Raw genomic sequence first — 21,666 nt, 5'->3', positions numbered from 1 at the left:
TGTAAACACCGTGGAAACTGTGGGAAAATTATAAGTTGTCTGTACTGGTCTGTACTTAGGAAAGGTCCAGCATGTAACCATTTATGTAATACTCGGTTCTGTCCCCGTTTCTGAAATCTTACAGTCTGCAGAGGTACAATGTTTATACGTTACAACAATAATCCGCACTACTCTCAAGTGCAAAGAGGTCGGGGACGACGGATAGCAAATGTGATAATTATCAGGACGAGCAAAGATTCAAACTTTAGACTCAAACTGTGACGGTAAATTTGTATTTAAATTCTAATAATATCGAACGATATAACATTGTATACTCGCAAACAAAACGTCATTTCCGTGACTTTATGCAAAAAGTATAATTTGTATCAAATAAAGTGACGATGAGTCTAAGAGGTACTTCTTCTGTTCCTTTACCGCTATTATCGATTTTCACCGCTGTGTCACGTGCGAATAGTCTGAGAGGTTAATAAAACATAACAGAGCTTCTAGTACAGAGATATCACAACATTGGTCAGATCACGCAAAATTGGCTTCAGAAGTAATTGTTGCTTGACAAAGGCAAACTTGACTTGAATTTACCTAGAGAGGTCTATTCGAAGTGACAATATTTATTGATAACAAACATACTCATTTTCATCTCGTACAGTCGTTTTGAGAAACTTGTCAATATTTACAATAGTCAACACACACTCTAAGAATATTTTCATTGAGTCTTATTCCTTACAACCAAATTAGATTCCGCATCGTCAGAGCACGTTTTAACTACCATTGTTAGTCAATAATATTATTTACTTGTTTTATAAAGGAATGTTACCATTTTCAGATAAAATTAAAAAGTAGCTAAAATGGATCCGTCATCGATATTACTTACAACAGATCAAGAATCACCGCATCTCAATACAAGAGGCATTTTCAAAAACGGCACAAGTTTTTACTGTTTTATTTGCCAAAAATCAGAGAAAGATGCTAGAAAATGCCTGACGCATGTATTAAAGATTTCCCATTGTCAAGCCATTGAAAAAGTCATCACCAGTTGTGTGGAAATACACGGGAATTTTGGCTGCAAATTGTGTACCGATTACGTGGCGAGTAGTTGGAAAGAGTTTCTTGTTCATTTCAATGAAAGTGGCCATTCTACAAAGTTTACTCAAGATGAGCAGCTACAAATCACTCGAATTTCAAATCGTACTCTGGTAAATAATCAGATAATTGAACTGAAACCAGTAACGTTTTTCTGTTATTGTTGCAAGGAGACAATAATTGGAGGAAACTCTGTCCAAATGCATGTTGAAGAGAAAAAACACAAAGAGTTTCAAAAAAATCGTATGGGAACGGATTCACCTATAAATCTCAGAGAAAGTGAATGTAGAAAGTGGGCAAGGAATTTTATCTTCAATCTACGTAGATTATATTTTTATTGCATTTTATGTGACTGTTCACTACCTGGGAAAGCAATTGCTAAACAGCACATCCATACTGAAGATCATGTTCAATACATGCTTGCAAAAAATAATATTATTCACCATTCCCTTCATGAAGAGACTGTAGGTATAAAAAATGCCCAGAAAAAATCCTCTGATCATGCTGTACGGGATGATATAATAACAGGACCTTACAACATAATATTTACAACAGATCAAATATCACGTAATCTTAATGCAAGAGGCATTTTTAAAGATGATGTAAGTTTTAACTGTCTTATTTGTAATTCAGCAGTGAAAAATCTTTACACTTGCTTGAAGCATATATTAGCGAAGACCCATTGTGAAAAAATTGAAAAAATTATCACGAGTTGTGTAGAAATTGATGGAAACTTGAACTGCAAGTTCTGTACCAATTACATTTCTAGTAGTTGGAAACAGTTTCTTGTTCATTTCAATGAAAGCAACCATTCTACGAAGTTTACGGAGAATGACGAGCTACAAAAAAGTCTGGTTTCAAATCTCACTCTGGTAAATAATCAGATAATTGAACAAAAACCAGGAAAGTTTTTCTGTTATTGTTGCAAAGAGACAATGGTTGGAGCGAGCTCTGTCCGTATGCATATTAAAGAGGAAAAACACAGAGAGTTTCAAAAAAATCGCATGGAAATGTATCCACCTGTAAAATTCATGGAAGGTGAATGTCGAAAGTGGGCAAAGAGTTTTATTATTAATCTCTACAGGTTAGATTTCTATTGCATTTTGTGTGACCATTCACTAACAGAGATAAGAAATACTAACCAGCACATCCGTTCTCCAAATCATGTGAAATGCATGTTTGTAGCAGTTGATAGTATTTACCAATCCCTTCAAACAGAGACAGTCAGTGGTAAAAATGCTCAGAAAGAATCTTTTCTTCATGCAACATGTGATAATACAATAGCAGTACCTTCAGGGACTAGTCAATTCAAACAGGAGCTGTTTGAATGCAAACATTCCAGCTCCCAAGTTGTATCTGAATATTTATCAGGACAACACCACAAAAATTTGATTGCTATCGAGGAAAATATGAACTCTAGTCCTAAAGGTGATGTTTCAGCAGATGATTTATCAAGGCCCATAGTAGTCGAGGAACCCAAACAAGTTATTAAAAAAAAAGTTTTAAGAAAAACGATCAATCCACGATATTTCAATAGTGATATGCAGCACATTTACGACATGAATCAAGAAAAACTGAGAATGATCAAATTGAGCAGCCAATTGTGCTTTCCAAAAGCATTAAATGCAATTTATTGTTTGATTTGTCAGAACAGTGTACCTAGTCAAGTACAGACTTTTTATGAACATATCCGCAGCTCTTCACATGTTGGTTATTTAGCTCAGATGGAACGAGATAATCAACATTTCATAAACTATACAGAACAATGGAGTGACCTGATGCTTTCCAAGCAATTTCTTCAAGAAATTTCAGATGATACTGTTCAGTGTTTTGCTTGCGACATATCTTTGAAAAACGACGATGCTGTTATTCTTCTACACGTTCAAAAAGCTTCTCACAACTATCAAAAACAGTTATGGAATAAAGCAATGGACCAATTTCTACACGATATTTTGATACAAACAGAAAGCACTTGGTACAACATTCAGTTTTATTGGTGCCAGTCTTGCGACATACAGTTCAAAACGGAATTTTTCTTCACAGAGCACATATATAACAAGAATCATCAGAAAGTCTTAAAAAAAAAGAGCTCAGTTCGGAAGAGACTGGTTTATGATACTTGCATACCATGCGCAGCCTTATGGCTGGGCTTTCCTGAATTTTATGACCAGCATTGTAAACATCCATTGCACAAAGCCTTGGTGCGAAGCGGAGACTATTCAAGATGTGTATTGCCAAACCAAGCAAAAGCTCTGCTAAAAAATCATAAGGTAGAAGTTTCCAGTTTGATTGAATCATCCAATCAAGTATTGACTGGCCAAAAAGTCGAAGTCAACTTCCTGTTAAAATGCTTGGAAAATACTATAAGACCACTCTTTTCTGATGCCAATGCATATCCATTTGGATCGCGAGTTTCTGGCTTGGGTTTTCCAGATAGCGACATTGACGTTTTCCTAGATTGCGGTAAGCGTTTTAGATTATGTAAATTTTTTGTGTGTCTTCCACTTCCATTCATCAGTTTTGTTTTCAAATCAGTAACAGTACTAATATTGTTTTACATAATTTTTCTGTAACTCGTTATAGGTACGTACAATGGAAACAGAAACTGTGAGGATGAGGCATATCAAAAACACTTAATAAGTACTGTAGAGCAATGCTTATATGACAGTACCGAATTATGGGAAATACGTGAAACTCTGGTGTCGTCAAGGACACCAATTATCAAACTACATCACAGACCCACAGCACTGAGCTGCGATGTTTCATTTAAAAATGGACTAAGCGTTGAAAATACCAAGCTATTGAAGTAAATAAAACTCGAGTCTGCAATATTTTCCATAAAATATTCTCAATTTCGTCAATCTAATATTTCACTTTTCTAGGTGCTTTATTACGAATTACCCACTATGCAGAGAGTTGATGCTATTTCTGAAGAAATGGCTTTATGTATGCAACTTGTCAGGGTCACGCTCCATAACAAACTATGCACTTAGTTGGTATGTTATTTTCTATCTTCAAGTTGAAGAAATTCTACCAAGCATTGCCAGTTTGATAGCGAAGGAGAATAGATCCAAAATAATTGATAGTGAGTACATTCATAAAAATTTGTACATTATATGCAAGCATTTAGAAAAACATTGAATATCATTTAAATTGAAAATTAAGGACTCGTACTGAATAATAGATTATATGAGCTTTATTTATATCGCCTTTTTACAATGTTTGTATTCATCATCTGTTTCGCGAATTTAAAAAAAGATAAACATATAGAACGCGAAGTTATTTAAATGTGTGATGTTTAAAATATTATTTAATACTGCAATATCAAGTAGAACTGATTCAATGTTTAGCCAAGAATCATACGTAAAATGCAACGATTAAGTTTCTTAGATAGGAAATATGTAAATTATCTTTTTGTGCGTTATGAATTCTATACCTGAATAATAATTACGTTACATTAAAATGGAAATCCGTAAACTTTTTAATTTCAGATTGGGAGACTGGGATTTGTGAGAAGTTTGAAGTTGATGGAAAGAGACGTACATTCACGGAATTGTTGAATGGATTTTTTATTTTTTATACTGATTTCGATTTCTATAATTCTGTAGCCTGCCCGCTTCTAGGCAAGACTATGTTGAAAAAAGATTTTCTCAAACTTCATTTACTACCAAAAGAAATGACACCATATATCGAGCATGTTACTGCAAACAACTATGATGACTCTGTGGTGTTCAAAATCGATTCAGAAATGTGCATTCAAGATCCTTACGACTTATCACATAATTTGACGAAGGCAGTACACAAGTTTACTTTGAATCGTTTTAAGCGGTTGTGCGCAGTAAGTGCAGATACTGTGAAAGGTGTTGGGCAACACTGAGTTGCAATCAATCCATTTTGTGAGATTTTTTACTTTATTTTTGTGTATTTCGTTCAGAACAGAATTATTTCAAACTGATTTGACTATTTCACATTTTGCTACGATAGATATTCAATTTTTGCAAACAAGTTTCTGACACTGGGACCAATATTGTGTATTAAAAATTTTTGTCTTTATTTTTTCGTCCTTCCTATTTTCAATAATCATTCTACACTGTAATTCACAATGCATTTGTAACAATTCTTATGATGTGAACCATTTATAAGTTTTATTGATTATTCTGAAGAGCAATATTACCAGAACTTCGCTAATGTGAAATGCTGAAACTTTTTCTTAACGAAAGGCATGTTCTAAGCTCCATGTATAAAATCCAAAACTAGATTTTACAGCTGATTTAATAGTTATGTAAAATAAATGATTGTGATGATTATTCAAATAGTACACATACTGTGTTGAAGTTCCATATGTTCAGTTTAGAACATTTAAGCTTATGATTAAGGTAAGTAGAATCATTAAGCTGTGAATATGTAGGTGTTAGTTTTATTGGCTATGACACCAAAATAAATTTCATAGGCGAATTAAATATCAGTGAAATAAGGGTGTGTGTGTTTCAGTTTAATGTGAAAAACATCCTTGCATATTTTTATACTAATTATGTAATATAAAGGTAATAAACATATCCGTTTTGTCAACGTATTATTTTTTTATTCACATTTTTGTATTCTTTAATGTAACTATTATGCTTCGATCACGCACACTTATTATCATTCTGAAGTTCGACTTTTCTTTTTTTTTTTCACAATGACAGTTCACGTAAACAGGTCGTGTACCTTGTTTTACACATAAAAAGCAATTTGTAGAGACCAATGATAAACGAATAACTACAAAATATTTGCCAAATTTATATGAAATAAGATGTCGAATGGACAGGAATTGTATAATCTTTTGCATGGTAAAACGAAAGCTGTCAATCTGACTCCAATTCCAGATATTCATCAATATGACAGTGAGAAAGCATTCAAAAACCCTCTGTGTAACTTTCGCATAAGCAAGGTACCACAAATTTATCTTTGCATGGCCTTATTTACCACACAATCGAATAAACTTCCTTTTCTCTGGATTAATCCATGCTCGAGAATCTGAAAAGAGCATTTGAATTTGTACGAATAAAGCTACGATAGCATATAATGGAATCTTTGCTTTGTGATCGAAGATGTATGCCCACCAAGTTCACGATATGCTGGAAGGAATAGCTGCTAAAACAAAAATCCGACTTCATGCTCGTGTGGCAAATCGCAAAGAGGCAGTCCAATGTAAATTGCAGCCACCGGAAGGATTTTACTATCAAAAAATGAGAGAACTTGCTGAAAATTTACCTACCCCTGGACTTTTGCCAGTAAAGACAAGATTTATTACGAATGTCACATATGTAGATCGCTAACTCTTACCGGTGTAAAGTGGTCTGGCAACCTGTAAACGTTATACCAGCCCTACAAAGCAGATGATGTGTCAGATGATCTGTACTATGATCTGATTACAGGATTGGGAACAGAATATAATATCCCTGGTCCGAAAGAATTATCGAGATGAATACCCAGAACTGGTTGACAGATACTTGATTGATACAAAAGAAATGTATTATCAAGTGGTTCATGAATTGGGAATGAGACAAATCATTGCTGTAAGCTGTACCTGTGGTACGCCAAACAGCACGATAACTCCACTGAAGTACAAAGGTAGAACGGAGCATCGGCAAAGATTTTTGCGCAATCGTTGTGTAATTTCTGAGAAGTATTACCTACCACACAAACTTATGCGGAATATAATCGTCAAAGCTTATCATTTACTACCAGAATTGATATGTGATTTTCGACGATATCATACATTGGGTTACATGGATCCTACCAAGTATCTATAATTTACCAACTTCTTTGTTTATGCAACAAAAGTATTAATATGTTTCATTTCATAAAAATATTTTCATAGGTTTATCAGTATAACTGATTACGATCTAAAAAAGGGCGCAATGGTTGTCACACAAAATTATTATAAGGAAATTGTACGCCTTATTTCACAACCACGGTATATTCATGATGTGCCACCAAAAGCTGTGCAACCTTTTTTATGTTGTGCAACACGTCTTCTTTCTCAACAAATAATAAACCGTATGATATCAACAGTGGAACATTTACTCGATACATTACAAAATTGGCAAACACTCCCGCTACTCAAAGTAACTTATATATTTTGATAATCTTTCTGAGTATAAGGTCACTTAATATTAATGCATAAGCGAGCTAATTCTTTAATCCCTTTGTAACTGCCGAATTCTCCATTTTATTTTTCAAATTAGCTCAAGCTATTGTGCGAAAGAAATGATCTCTTTGTTTACCCATTGATCGAAGACTTGTACAGCATGTACCATGATCTGGTTGACGGAATTGCACATGTTGCAGATCGCTTACCAACTCTAGAGTCCTGGCTAAATATTAAAACAGATAAAGAATTTATTCCCGTTGCATTACCTGAATGGTAAATTTGTATAATAATCATCACGTTATGCCATATTATAAACGAACTCAGGGACAAAACGAAGCCAATATTTTGATTTTGACTTAGGTATCTGGAACAATCCCATAAACGTCTATCCAATATCTTGAGTACTGTATTTTTGCCTCTAAACAATTATGTGGACAACCTTATTGAACTCTTCCAAGTAGTTTACAATCCAGAGACACGTTCTGGTATTGTAAATTATGTTGCAGAGGGACATGATTTTGAAGACTGTTGCACAAAAGTTGACGATTTCAATCGATTCGTCCGTGATATTAATGGCATGGTACTGTCTAGTAGATATTCATTCAAACTTGCATTTTGTTAACAGTGCATTTAAAGTAGAGCAAATTGCAAATCGTGTTACAGGTGAAAAATGAGTATTTCTTGGTCGGAAAACTATGTCAGATAGAAGCGAAACTTGGGCTCAAGGCATACACTTATGATGTACGGGAATTAATTATTGGAGAGTTAATCAAACGTCACAGAAACTACAATATTGAAATATGCAATGAATTTGAAGCTTTAAAAGAACGGGCCTTGAGCATCCCTAAAAATACTAAAGATTTGCTAGCCTTAGGTAATTTGGATCCAATCACATATTTTGTATTTTTTGAATAAGAACGTAACTAACCGTACAGTATTCTAAATATGTACGATACTTGACTTGGTTTTACAGGTGAATACATGATATACGCAGCGACAACATTAATGGAATATCTTAAAGAAAGAATAACTGCGTCGTTGCACATGCTAGCAGCATTAATTGAAATGACTTCGCTTGCCCGAGATCATATAGAGTTGAACAATATTACAATTAATTGGTTGAAACGTGTAAAGCTAATATTTGAACAAAACAGTTCCATGTTCGAGCAGATGAAATTCGATGCAGAAGAAAAGTTACAAAAACGAGTCAGTCTTTTGAATACAGATGTCGACCTTATGTTTCCAAGGTTTGTTCTAACAAGAATTTATATGGAGTTGCGATAATAATTGGTGCTCGATCAAAGACAATCCTGATAATGATGAAAGTATTGACTAACAATTTTCAAATGCCTTGGAATGTTTTTGTATAAAACTTTACCAGAACTATATTTATTCTTTGACCAACTATCAGTGCTTATTGCAGATTGGTAATAATGGACGATATGGATGACGCGAGTCGTGTGCATGAATACATGGAAGATCTACGAAAACTTGTGCGGGGGTTGGATCGTATGGATGAGCAAGTTGAATGGATCAATAATGAAGAGCAACTCTTCCAATTTCCACGCACGTCGTATCCACGTGTTAAGGAGTTGAAAGACATAATACTTCCATACTATATGCTCATGTACCGGGCTCACCAATGGCAGCGAGACGTTGGTGTCTGGTTGGATGGTCCATTTGAATACCTCGACTCAAATGTAATAGAAAGCAAGACAATGGACTACTTTACGGATTTCACAAAAATCAACAAAACTTATAAGACCAAAATCAAAATGCAAATTGCTATAAATTACCAATACAGGTGATAGTTTAAAAGCATTCCAATAAACTAAAAATTTGGCGTCATGGAATACGTCCACAAGCACGTGTTGAATGTTTGCATGTATAAAAAACTGAATATGTACTTGTTAACAGATTTGCAGGGTCGGCAGATGACCCTGATCCTATGCAACAGCCAGCACCTAATAAACTCTGTTACCAATTACTGGAGGATGTCAAATGGTTTAAGGTTTCAAATATAATAGTTTATAAAATTTAGCTGCTGTTTTCCTGCCTTCGTATGCAAAAGTTCTCGATAAATCCTCATCTAAATAGTATCACTAATTTTCTCAAAACTTGATCATTTCAAGACAGTCATACAATTTTACAAAATCTCTTACCCCTTGCTTATCAAATTGTTGTTTAAAACTTACTTAAATTTTAAACAGAGTTATGTTCCTCTTGCGTCGTGCTTCTGTAATCCTACATTGCGGCAACGGCATTGGATTGATATGTCCGAAATTGCAGGATTTGATTTAACCCCAAACGCTGGTACTTCCCTACGCAAGATGATTAATATGGACCTTTTAGGCGATCTCGCCAAGTATGTTAAATTCTAGAGTTGAGGAATGGTGATAAAAATTTTCCTAAGTTGCCGTTGATTTTATTGTTTTCTTTATGGTTTTGTCGTTGTCGTCATTTATGCTGTATTTGCATCATACCTGCATTGAATTTATCCATTCTATGCTAGATATGAAATAATAACCACAAGTGCAACCAAAGAGCTAGCATTGCAAGAGCTGCTTGCTAAAATGACACAGGATTGGGATGATGTCGTTTTTTCAATAATGCGATTTAAGGATTCTGGAGTTGATATTTTAACAGGACTCGATGACATTCAAGCTTTGCTTGAAGAACACATTGCAAAGACTCAGGCAATGCGAGGTTCAGCGTTTGCAAAGCCAATTGAAGCTGAAGTAAAAGTTTTCTATGATTCGATCCTCCGAATTCAAAAGACTATAGATGAATGGGCAAAGGTCTGTAACAGCAGTTTACTATCATACTAAACTAGAAAAAAATTAGAAGTGAAATACGATATGTACGCAAATCAGTATCATTGAATTGCACAGAAACTGAGTACCCAAAAAAATATTGAACATCTGTAACATCAGTTGTTATTCTATCATGATGAATAGGTTCAAGTGCAGTGGATGTACCTACTGCCTATATTTTCAAGTAAGGATATAGTTGAACAGCTACCAGAAGAAGGAATACTCTTTTCCGAAGTAGACGGAACGTTTCGGAGAGCTATGCTGAATGTGGCAAAGGAACCTCATGTCAGAGAAATGGCAGGCGCAGTGCGTGCTTTTAACTCATCTCCGTAGCTTTAATAATTCTATTTTGAAACACTCTGAATACAAATTAATATCAACTTTATAAAGTAAGAGCAGTACTGCCCTAATAATAATGGTCTATAAATTAAACCTTACTGTCGAAATTGTTTTGTTTTCAGTTTGGACTTTATGAAGCTATGAAAGAGGCAAATGAACAAATGGATAAAGTTAATGATGGTGTAACAAACTATCTTGAAAAGAAAAGGTTATTCTTTCCTAGATTCTTTTTTCTCTCAAACGATGATATGCTCGAAATTCTCTCAGAAACTAAGGATCCGTTACGTGTGCAACCCCATTTAAGAAAGTGTTTCGAAGGAATTGCCAAGCTAGGGTAACCTTTTGTTTAACTGTTTTATTAAAATTCATGTTTGACGTATATGCAATCTGTATATGCAAGCTGCGAGTGAAATTAAGTCATTCAAATTAAATACAGTCGTTTCAAATTATATTACTGCAGTGATATGGTTGCCACAACTCTGGAATTAGGGTAAAAACTGTATCACGTCAACTCTACCTTTATATTAACAGCTTTAATTCAGAAATGGAGATATATTCGCTGATTAGTGACGACAAGGAAGAAATAAAAGTTCAAGAGATCATCTCTACATCCGCTGCCAGAGGGTGTGTGGAGAGATGGCTTATTCAAGTGAGTTCCACTTGAATGCTTTTTGTAATTAGCTTCTTAGAATGAACGATCCAATAATTAGTACTTCATTTATGTGGTAATGTTTTCAATAGCATACATAGATTTTATTCAAAAACTAGTGTCAGTTTTAAGGACTCACATAGGTTGAGGAACAAATGGTGACATCAATACGGCATGAAGTATTTATGAGTATCTTGGACTATGAAGTGAATGATCGAGTTTACTGGGTACGAGTCTGGCCAGGAATGGTAGTTCTCTGCGTCTCTCAGATATATTGGAGTATGGAAGTACAAAACTGTTTAATGACTCATCGAGTGTCATCAATGGAATCTCTTTATGAGAAGTTGAAAGTACAGATTATTGACATGGTAAACTTGGTGAAGGGTAAGATTGTATATTGATATTAGAAAGTAAAAATCAGGTTTAAAAATAAGAAGCTACTATCTATTTGTAGCGAATAGGTCAAATAAAACTATAGATCGTTCTTAACATCTACTGATGAAAAATTTTTATCACAGGACAATTGTCTAAGCAAAATCGAACGACTTTATCAGCATTAATCACAATCGACGTCCATGCACAAGACGTTGTTAAACAACTTATCGAAAAAAAAATTGTATTAGAAATGGACTTTGAATGGCTTGCACAGCTAAGATATTACTGGGAAGATAATGTACAAGTGAGAATCATAAATGCGACAGTAAGATATGCCTACGAGTATCTTGGTAACTGCCCTCGTCTGGTTATTACACCACTTACTGACAGGTATATCACAATCATGTTGAAACTGCGCTTATGCAAGTAACATAAATGATTTGATGAAATTTATCGATTTTATATATCACCACTTTCCCAGGTGTTATCGCACATTAATCGGAGCATATGCTTTGCATCTGAATGGTGCACCAGAAGGTCCTGCTGGAACAGGAAAAACTGAAACAACGAAAGACCTAGGACGAGCCATTGCCGTGCAATGTGTGGTATTCAATTGCTCCGATGGTTTGGATTACAAGAATATGGGAAAATTTTTCAAGGGGTTATCATCCTGTGGAGCATGGGCATGCTTTGATGAGTTCAATAGAATTGAGCTAGAAGTATTGTCTGTGGTAGCGCAACAGATTTTATGCATCGTTCAAGCAGTACGTGCCAAATCAGAAAAGTTCATTTTTGAAGGGACTGAGTTAAGACTGAATCCATCAGTCTATGTTTGCATCACTATGAACCCCGGTTATGCCGGGCGGTCTGAACTTCCTGACAATTTGAAAGTTTTATTCAGAACAGTGGCTATGATGGTACCAGATTATGCCATGATTGGTGAAATTTCACTCTATTCAAGTGGCTTTAGTACAGCGAGAGTACTATCTGTAAAGATTGTAACAACTTACAAACTTTGCTCTGAGCAGTTGTCATCCCAGTCACATTACGACTATGGTATGCGAGCTGTGAAAACAGTTCTGACAGCAGCACAGAATATCAAATTGAAGTTCCCTAACGAAGACGAAATGGTACTTTTATTACGGTCGATTATAGACGTAAATTTGCCAAAGTTTCTGGCACATGATGTACCACTGTTTCAAGGTATAATCATGGATTTATTCCCAGGAATTACGTTGCCAACACCAAATTACGAAGTATTTTTAAATGCTGTAACAGAAATCTGTGAGAAAATGAATTTACAACCAGTTGATCCGTTCCTATTGAAAATCATTCAGACATATGAAATGATGATAGTGCGGCATGGTTTCATGCTTGTTGGTGATCCTTTTGGTGGTAAAACCTCTGCCTTACATTGTTTAGCCGACACACTAACATTAATGCACGAACGGGGGGATGAAAATGGTCTTCCAACACAGTACAGGACAATGAATCCGAAATCCATAACTATGGGTCAATTATACGGCCAATTTGATCCAGTTTCATCAGAATGGACTGACGGAGTTTGTGCCGTTGCATTTCGCCAATTCGTTGCCGAAGATTCTCCAGACAGAAAATGGTTGATCTTTGATGGTCCGGTAGACGCGGTTTGGATTGAAAATTTGAACACTGTCTTAGATGACAACAAGAAACTATGCCTCACATCAGGAGAAGTAATGCAAATGACTTCTACAATGTCAATGATTTTTGAAGTGATGGATTTACTACAAGCCTCACCTGCAACTGTATCTCGATGCGGAATGATCTACATTGAACCTCATGTTATGGGCTGGAGACCATTTCTTAAATCTTGGATGAATAAGATAAATATAAACTGGGGTCAAGGCAACGAGGGAATTCTAAATGCCTTGTTCGATTGGCTTACTGACCCATGTTTAGATTTTATTAGAAAAAAGTGTAAACTTGCAACGAATGCAGGACAAATTAATCAATTGGTTTCAACGATAACTTTATTTGAAATGTACATGAATGACGCTGTGGAAGCCAATCCAACGGATTATTCTTCGTACATTGTTCCATGGCTACAAGCTACTATGATGCAGTCAATGGTATGGGGTGCTGGAGGTGCCTTAGATTATGATTCACGATGCAAGTTCAATGATTTTTATACATCATTCTGGGACCGGTCTAACTTAGATTATCCGTTACCGGAAGCAGTGGGTGATCTGCTTATTTCAATTCCTGGTGAAGGATTAATACACGACAACTATTATACATACAAAGGAAAAGGTGCCTGGAAATACTTTGGTGATATGGCAAAAAGTGCTAAAATATTGGAAACACAGAGCATTGGTCAAATGGTGGTGCCAACAATTGACACAGTCAAATATCAAATGTTATTTCTTCGGCATATTAAACATCGCAAAAGATTTCTAGTCTATGGAGAGACAGGTACTGGTAAAAGTTTTTATATTCAAGATTTGCTGATGAATAAGTTAGACGAAGATTCCTTTTTGCCCAACTTCATAACTTTTACTCCAAAAACGACTGCAAACCAAACTCAGGAACTTGTGATATCAAAATTATTTAAAAAACGAAAAGGCCACTATGGACCTATGGGTGGAGCGTATTGTATTGTATTTGTCGATGATGTCAACATGCCTACCAAGGAAATTTATGGGGCGCAACCAGCCATTGAACTATTGAGACAGTTTTTTGATCATGAACATTGGTACGATTTGAAAGAGCCTGAAAAAATCCAAGTGTTCGATACAATGTTCCTCGCAGCTATGGCTCCACCTGGCGGCAGCCGACAAGATATATACCACAGGTTCTTAAGACACTTCAATTTATACACCATCAGTATGTTTTCAAGAGAAAGCGTTTTCAGAATATTTTCGAATGTAGCACTGGTTGGATTGAAGAGGAATGGTTTTGCATCTGATGTTGTGGTAATAGTAACGCTACTAGTCAATGCTACAATGGAGATTTTTGAAGCTGCTAGTGCCAGTCTCAGGCCAACCCCAGCAAAATCGCACTACTTATTTAATTTGAGGGACTTCTCTAGAGTAATAACAGGATGTGCTCTGATAAAAAAAGAATCAGTTGAATCCAAGGTCACGTTTGTAAGAATTTGGGTGCATGAGATTTTAAGAGTCTTCGGAGACAGACTGATCGACAAGACCGATAATAACTGGTTGTTTGAAAAAATCAAGGAGGTAGTCCCCAGTATTCTGAGGGAGTCCTTTGATAATGTATTCGGTCACTTACCTAAATTTAATGATGAACTGACAGAGGAAAGTCTACATGATTTAATATTTGGAAATTTTATGGACCTTGACGCTACACCAGATGATAAGCGATATGAAGAAATTCCATCTATAGAAGAGTACAAGAATGTCGCTCTTCTTTGTCTAGAAGAATACAATACTACACACAAAAGCAAAATAGATATTGTGCTGTTCCGCTATGCTTTGGAACATTTGGCACGTATTTGTCGCATATTGGCCATACCTTGCGGAAGTTTGTTGATGGTCGGTGTTGGTGGTTCAGGAAGACAATCTTTGACTAGACTTGCCTCTGGAATTGGAGGTCATGGATTATTTCAACCAGAAATTGGGGTTGCTTATGGCATGAATGAGTGGCGTGAAGATATAAAAAAGGTTCTCAAAAATTCTGGTGGTACTGGCAAAGATTTAGTCTTTCTATTCACTGAAAATCAAATCAAAGAAGAAGGATTCCTAGGAGACATTGATGGTTTATTGAACTCTGGTGAGGTGCCTAATTTATTTACAATAGAAGAAAAACAAGAAATTATTGAAATGACTCGATTAGCTGCTCAGGGTGGAAATAGAAATTTGGATGTCAGTGTTTTATCAGTATTGGCATACTTCGTAAACCGCTGCAAAGAAAAACTGCACATCATGCTATGTTTTAGTCCAATTGGCGATGCGTTTAGAATTAGATTACGTTTATATCCAAGCTTAGTAAACTGTTGTACCATTGACTGGTTTGAAATGTGGCCAGAAGATGCACTTGAACAAGTGGCAGCACGCTACATGACATACGTTGATGTCGATGAACGAATAAAAGTTGATTCTGTTGTGGCTTGCAAATACTTTCATAAGTGTGCAAAGGAAAATAGTACGCAGTTTTATTCAGCTTGCGGAAGGAAAACTTACATAACGTCTGCAGCATTTTTGGATCTAATCCAGTCATTTGCTGATCTTATGACACAAAAACAAGCAGAAATATCTCTTGCAAGAGATCGTTATCTGGGCGGCTTGGATAAATTAGATTTTGCTGCCTCTCAAGTTACAAAAATGGGGACTACTCTGCTGGCGTTGAAGCCACAGTTAGAAGCATCTGCTAAATTAACTGCGAAAACAATGCAGCAAATTGAAAGTGAAAACGTGACCGTTGAACACGCCACCATGCTGGTGAAAAAAGATGAAGATGCAGCAAATATTCAAGCAGAAATTGCTGGTGCTTTGAAAAAGGAATGTGAAGCTGATCTAGCAGAAGCTCTTCCCATACTTGCAGAAGCCACGGGTATAATCAATAAAACAATTTACAATTTTTGCATTAAATTTAACAATAAGTACAGTATGAGCTATTTTCCATTACATCAAGCTTACACCAATTACGGTATTTTGTTTTTTTTTTCATTCAAAGTATCAAGTTCTTTGTGCCATGAAATTATTCTAAAGATTATTGTTCACTTTTAACTCAACTTCATACTAAACTATCTACAGCTGCTTTGAATACCATCAAGCCAAATGATATAACAATAGTAAAAACAATGAAAAATCCTCCTGAAGTAATCAAGTTGGTACTTGCTGCCGTTTGCGTCATGATGGCCATCACCCCAGATAGAATAAATGATCCAGTGACTCATAGAATGATCTCAGACTACTGGGGACCAAGTAAGCGACTGCTTGGAGACATGAATTTTTTAGCCAGGCTAAAGGACTATGACAGAGACAACATTCCTGTATCCATAATGCAGGCAAGACCTAGGATCTAAAAGCTATTACGTTATCATTATGTTAGAGACATGAGTATAAAACCAATACTTTGTCACAGGTGATCAAAAAGTCATACATGGCGGATAAGAATTTTGAACCGAAGAAAGTAGCAAAGGCATCATCAGCTGCCGAGGGACTTTGCAAATGGGTACGAGCTATGGTTTTATATGATGAGGTAGCAAAAGTCGTTGCGCCTAAGAAGGCGAAATTGGCAATAGCTGAAAAAGAGTACAATGAAACCATGGAGTTCTTAAAAGGAAGACGACAGATGATAGCAGAACTCGATGCAAAACTGGCACTTTTGAATGAAAATCTACAACGAACACTAGCTATGAAAATTGATCTAGAAAATCAGGTCAACTATCGTGAATTGCTCATAGAGAACATAACCATAAACCTTCCAAAGACATAACATAACACATACATTGAGAAAACATGCAGAATAATTCAGATGAAAATGTTTCTAGGTAACGGATTGCACAAATAAGCTGATCAGATCAGAAAAGCTTCTCAGCGGCTTGGGGGGAGAGAAAGGTCGTTGGATAGAATGTGCAGCAAATTTACAAAAGGCTTATGATAGCTTAGCTGGCGACATATTAATATCTTGTGGAATGATCGCTTACTTAGGCCCATTTACAACGTCCTACAGAGTGGAAAATTTAGAGAAATGGCGTAGCTATGTCAAGAGTTTAGATATTCCCACTTCAGATATGTATACCTTTGTTGGAGTCTTGGGCTCGGAGATTAAAATCAACTCATGGAATATCCATGGTCTTCCAAGGGATTCTTTTTCGACCGAGAACGCAATTATCATGGATAATTCCAAAAGATGGAGTTTATTTATCGATCCACAGAGTCAAGCAAACAAGTGGATTAGAGCTATGGAAAAGTCGAATCAATTGGAAATAATAAAATTATCGGATCTAACTTACATGAACGTGCTTGAAAGATGCATTGAAACTGGTGAGATTTTGTGCCCCCAATCCATCTTGGTGATCCTACAATCAAATTCAAATCTTTGAGGAACTATTATTTTGGATACCGTTAATGCAGGGAAATTATTTTTAGGTAAACCAGTTTTACTAGAAAATGTTGGCGAAGAATTATCAACTCCGTTGGATCCTATTCTTATGAAAAGCATCTACAAGTTTTCTGGCGTTTGGTATATTACGCTTGGTGAAAAGTCGGTCGAATATGACTTGAAATTTAGGTAATAGTTCATGGCACGCTTGTAAACTTTAGTACAATCAAACGAATAGTGAGATAGACTTGATTGACGACGTTGCTATATTAAATATCACATTGATCTGGTTACTGAATCAGTCAGTAAATATACCCATATATCTCAAGAGTTCACTTCAACATATCAAAATATGTTAAATGATCTAGTATCAATGTTTTATAAGCTTCATTCTTCAGATTTTACATAACAACGAAGTTGAGAAATCCCCATTATTTGCCAGAAGTATTTAACAAAGTGACATTGATTAACTTCGCGTTAACAATTGAAGGATTGGAGGATCAGCTGTTGGGTATTGTAGTTGCTAAAGAAAGAGCTGATCTCCAGAAAAAAAAGGAATATTTGATTGTTGAAAGTGCGGCTAATAAAAAAGCCTTGCAACAAGTAGAAGAGAATATTTTGAAAACATTGTCATCATCAGGTGCCAATATCTTAGAAGACGAGGAGGCTATAGAGATATTAGATTCGTCGAAAATTTTATCAGTAGATATAATGAAAAAACAAAAAGCATCCAAGGAGACGGAAGCTAAGATTGAAGTCTTCCGTCAAAGTTACAGACCAATAGCTAAGCACAGCTCAGCGCTATATTATACAGTAACCGATTTGCCCAGTGTTGATCCAATGTATCAATACTCGCTTGCTTGGTTCATAAATCTATATATAATGTCCATAGAAACTGCAAGTAAAAGCAAAGTCCTAGAGAAAAGGTTAATGTTTTTACGAGAAACATTCACTTATAATCTCTATCAAAATGTGTGCCGTTCTTTATTTGAAAAGGATAAGGTAAATTCAAACTTCTGCGTGTTTGTAATAATAGCATAAAATTTTGAGCTATGCGAAAATAATCAATCATACTTCGAATCTATTTGATAAATAGATTCTGTACTCGTTTGTGTTATATTCGACTATTATGGTGGCAACAAATGAAATTGACAAAGAAGAATTGAGCTTTTTCTTATCTGGCGGAATAGGACTTGCCAATACCATTAAGAATCCAGCAGCGAACTGGTTGATAGATAAGTCTTGGGATGAAATATGCAGAGCTAATGACAATTTGCCATCATTTGAAGGATTTATGAACGACTTTCGTACTCATCTAACATCTTGGCAAAAGTTTTACGACTTGATGAATCCTCAGAATGCTCAAATACCACAGCCATGGGAAAGTAAACTCACAGCATTCCAAAAATTGATCGTGATGCGAATGATCAGACCAGATAAAGTCACTGCCAAGGTATAGTTTCAATAAGTATTGAAAGGACTGAAACCCACTAGTATTGTACACATTTTTACACCGTCGAAATTTTCATTCCAGATAACACAATTTGTTGATACAGGAATGGGCACTAAATTTGTAACGCCACCGCCATTTGATATTGCCAAATCATATAGTGATTCAAATTCACTGATACCATTGATCTTTGTTCTATCTGCTGGTTCTGATCCCATGGGATCTCTTTCCAAGTTTGCAGAAAATATGAATTATGCTTCTCGATTCAGTTCGATATCCTTAGGTCAGGGTCAAGGACCGATAGCGCAGCGCATTATAGAACAAGGTCAAAACGAAGGCATGTGGGTTTGTTTGCAAAATTGCCATTTAGCTGTTTCTTGGATGCCTCAACTGGAAAAGATTTGCGAGAACTTTGATACAACAAATACGTCGATCAATTTCCGTCTCTGGTTAACTAGCTACCCTTCTGATAAGTTTCCTATAACAGTCTTACAAAATGGTGTGAAAATGACCAATGAACCTCCAAGTGGACTACAGCAGAATCTCATGAGGTACTATCCTTAGTAGTTGCTTATCTTTCAAAAATGTTTTTATCAGGCTTCTGGCATGCATAAATACATCACTTATATTGAAGAATCTGAAATCGAATGATAATGAAATGAATAATTTTCATATTAAATCCTGCACTTTCAATTTCATTATTAGATCTTACTTATCGGAGCCTGTTAAAGATCCAGAGTTCTTTGGAGGTTGCCCTGGGAAGGAAAAGGAATTCACGAAACTGTTGTATGGCCTATGTTTCTTCCATGCTGTTGTTCAAGAGAGAAGGAAGTTTGGCGCACAAGGATGGAATATTAAATATGGTTCGTAATACTGGAACGGAGTATGTAGAAGATTATTTTGGCAAAAAATTATGAACTGCAATTGTAAGTTCAGTTTTATTAATTTTTTTCCAATGTTGTATATTGCAGGTTTTAATGAGTCAGATTTCCAAATATCAGTACAACAGTTGCAAATTTTTATAAACGAGTATGACGAGGTCCCATTCAAAGCTATCATATATTTGACCGGTGAATGTAATTATGGTGGAAGGGTAACGGATGATCGAGATAGAAGATGCTTGAATACTATTTTGGATGACTTTTATAATCCAAGAGTGATAACAGATCCGAATTATACGTTTGCAAATATTGGACCGGAATACGCATTACCACGAAAGTAAGCTCATCATGAAAACTATGCACCACGATTACGAAAATGCAGGGATAAAATTTTTAACATTTCACTTTCCAGAGTCGATTACCGAGATTATGTGAAACAGATCGAAGAAATTCCACCTATTTCACCACCCGAGGTATTTGGTTTGCATATGAATGCCGGGATTACCCGAGATCTTGAAGTGTCGAAAGATTTCTTCACTGCGTTGATACAAATCCAAGGAACTGTATCAGTTGGCGACACAGCTAAACAAGATGAAATGATTTTGTTTATAAAAAAAGACATTTACGATCGTTTACCTGAATTATTTGACATTGAGGAAGCTCAAAAGAAATATCCAGTATCTTACTACGAGTCTATGAATACCGTTTTAATACAAGAAATGGAAAGATATAACAAACTGCTCAAAGAGATTCGTGTCTCATTGACCATGTTAGAAAAAGCAGTGAATGGGATGATAGTTATGACACCAGAGCTCGAGGTAAAATTTCTTTTTCCTAATCAATTCATGCTCCTAATTAGAAAAAAATTGAGAATGATGTGATAAAGAAGTTATTCGATGCATATATATGTATCGTTTACTTTGACAGGTTGTCTCTAGACAAATTTTAATAGGTAAAGTTCCTACATGTTGGGAAAAAGCTAGCGCATACCCCAGCCTTAAGCCTCTATCTAGTTTTGTAAATGATTTTTTGGAAAGAATACAATTCTTTCAACAATGGTTGGACAATGGAAAACCAGCTGCTTTTTGGATATCTGGCTTTTCGTTTGCACATGGATTTTTAACCGGGGCGAGTCAAAACTATGCCAGAAAGCATAAAGTCTCTATTGATAGGATTGAGTTTGATTTTGAGGTACAACTTCGCAATTTATTGCAATCCTTTGGTCTTTGACAGAGTATATTCTTGATAATGGAATGTTGTAAATTCTGTTTTAGGTATTACCATTTTACGAAGCAAAATCTGCACCAAGCGACGGAGTTTACGTATATGGAATGTTCTTAGCCGGAGCAAGATGGGATATTCAAAAAATGATCCTGGCAGAAAGTTTTCCAAAAGTTCTCTTCAATGCGCTTCCTCTTGTTTGGTTCAAGCCAGGCGAAGCTTCAAAACGAGTAACAGGGTCTCGGTATTTGTGTCCCCTGTATATAACTTCAGCACGTTTCGGAGTGCTCAGAACAACCGGCCATTCTACCAACTACGTACTATCTATTCTATTGAATACTAAGGAACCTGTTAGTCATTGGATCAAAAGAGGACTTGCCTTGCTTTGCCAGCTTGACGATTGAAGCACCTCTGATTGCTGTGATAAAATGAGAAAATGGAAACTATCTACTGGATACTTTTGTGCTTCAGAACAGTGTAGTCTCAGCAAAATAGAAACGTATCAAGTCTCACGAATGCTGTACACTGAGTTTTTTTGTCAACTTAAGTGTACAAAAAGTTGAAGATTTTATACATGGATTTCCGTTTGTTATAACAACCTCAGCTTTTTTTTGATCCATAAATACGTAGAAGAACGAAAAAATCTGCAGAATCATTTTTTTTAGTGTAGAATC

The 21,666-nt window shown here is 35.8% G+C and overlaps 2 protein-coding genes across 2 annotated transcripts; both read left to right on the top strand.

Annotated features, from left to right (window-relative positions):
• Positions 1-22: 22 nt before the first annotated feature.
• LOC124308012 (uncharacterized) lies at positions 23-5,660 on the top strand. The gene is made up of 5 exons (XM_046770273.1): positions 23-263; positions 824-3,543; positions 3,664-3,886; positions 3,963-4,165; positions 4,572-5,660. Exons 2-5 carry the CDS (start codon positions 846-848, stop codon positions 4,955-4,957), a joined length of 3,510 nt encoding a protein of 1,169 aa, XP_046626229.1. The 5' UTR covers positions 23-263; positions 824-845; the 3' UTR covers positions 4,958-5,660.
• Positions 5,661-6,170: 510 nt separating this feature from the next.
• On the top strand, positions 6,171-21,578 carry LOC124307969 (dynein axonemal heavy chain 12). Its single transcript, XM_046770220.1, has 28 exons — positions 6,171-6,353; positions 6,498-6,734; positions 7,311-7,489; positions 7,577-7,796; positions 7,880-8,090; positions 8,190-8,463; positions 8,640-9,020; positions 9,134-9,227; positions 9,427-9,581; positions 9,729-10,014; positions 10,174-10,335; positions 10,491-10,702; positions 10,900-11,017; positions 11,161-11,401; positions 11,536-11,782; positions 11,874-15,943; positions 16,147-16,400; positions 16,478-16,774; positions 16,887-17,382; positions 17,488-17,629; positions 17,839-18,442; positions 18,537-18,893; positions 18,975-19,441; positions 19,596-19,753; positions 19,862-20,108; positions 20,184-20,589; positions 20,699-20,962; positions 21,046-21,578. The coding sequence occupies exons 1-28, from the start codon at positions 6,171-6,173 to the stop codon at positions 21,394-21,396; spliced, it is 11,313 nt and encodes a 3,770-aa protein (XP_046626176.1). The 3' UTR covers positions 21,397-21,578.
• Positions 21,579-21,666: the final 88 nt, after the last annotated feature.

Source organism: Neodiprion virginianus, chromosome 6, assembly GCF_021901495.1.
Source record: "Neodiprion virginianus isolate iyNeoVirg1 chromosome 6, iyNeoVirg1.1, whole genome shotgun sequence".
Taxonomy (NCBI): Eukaryota; Metazoa; Arthropoda; class Insecta; order Hymenoptera; family Diprionidae; genus Neodiprion; species Neodiprion virginianus.
This window is presented reverse-complemented; position numbering and strand designations above follow the sequence as displayed.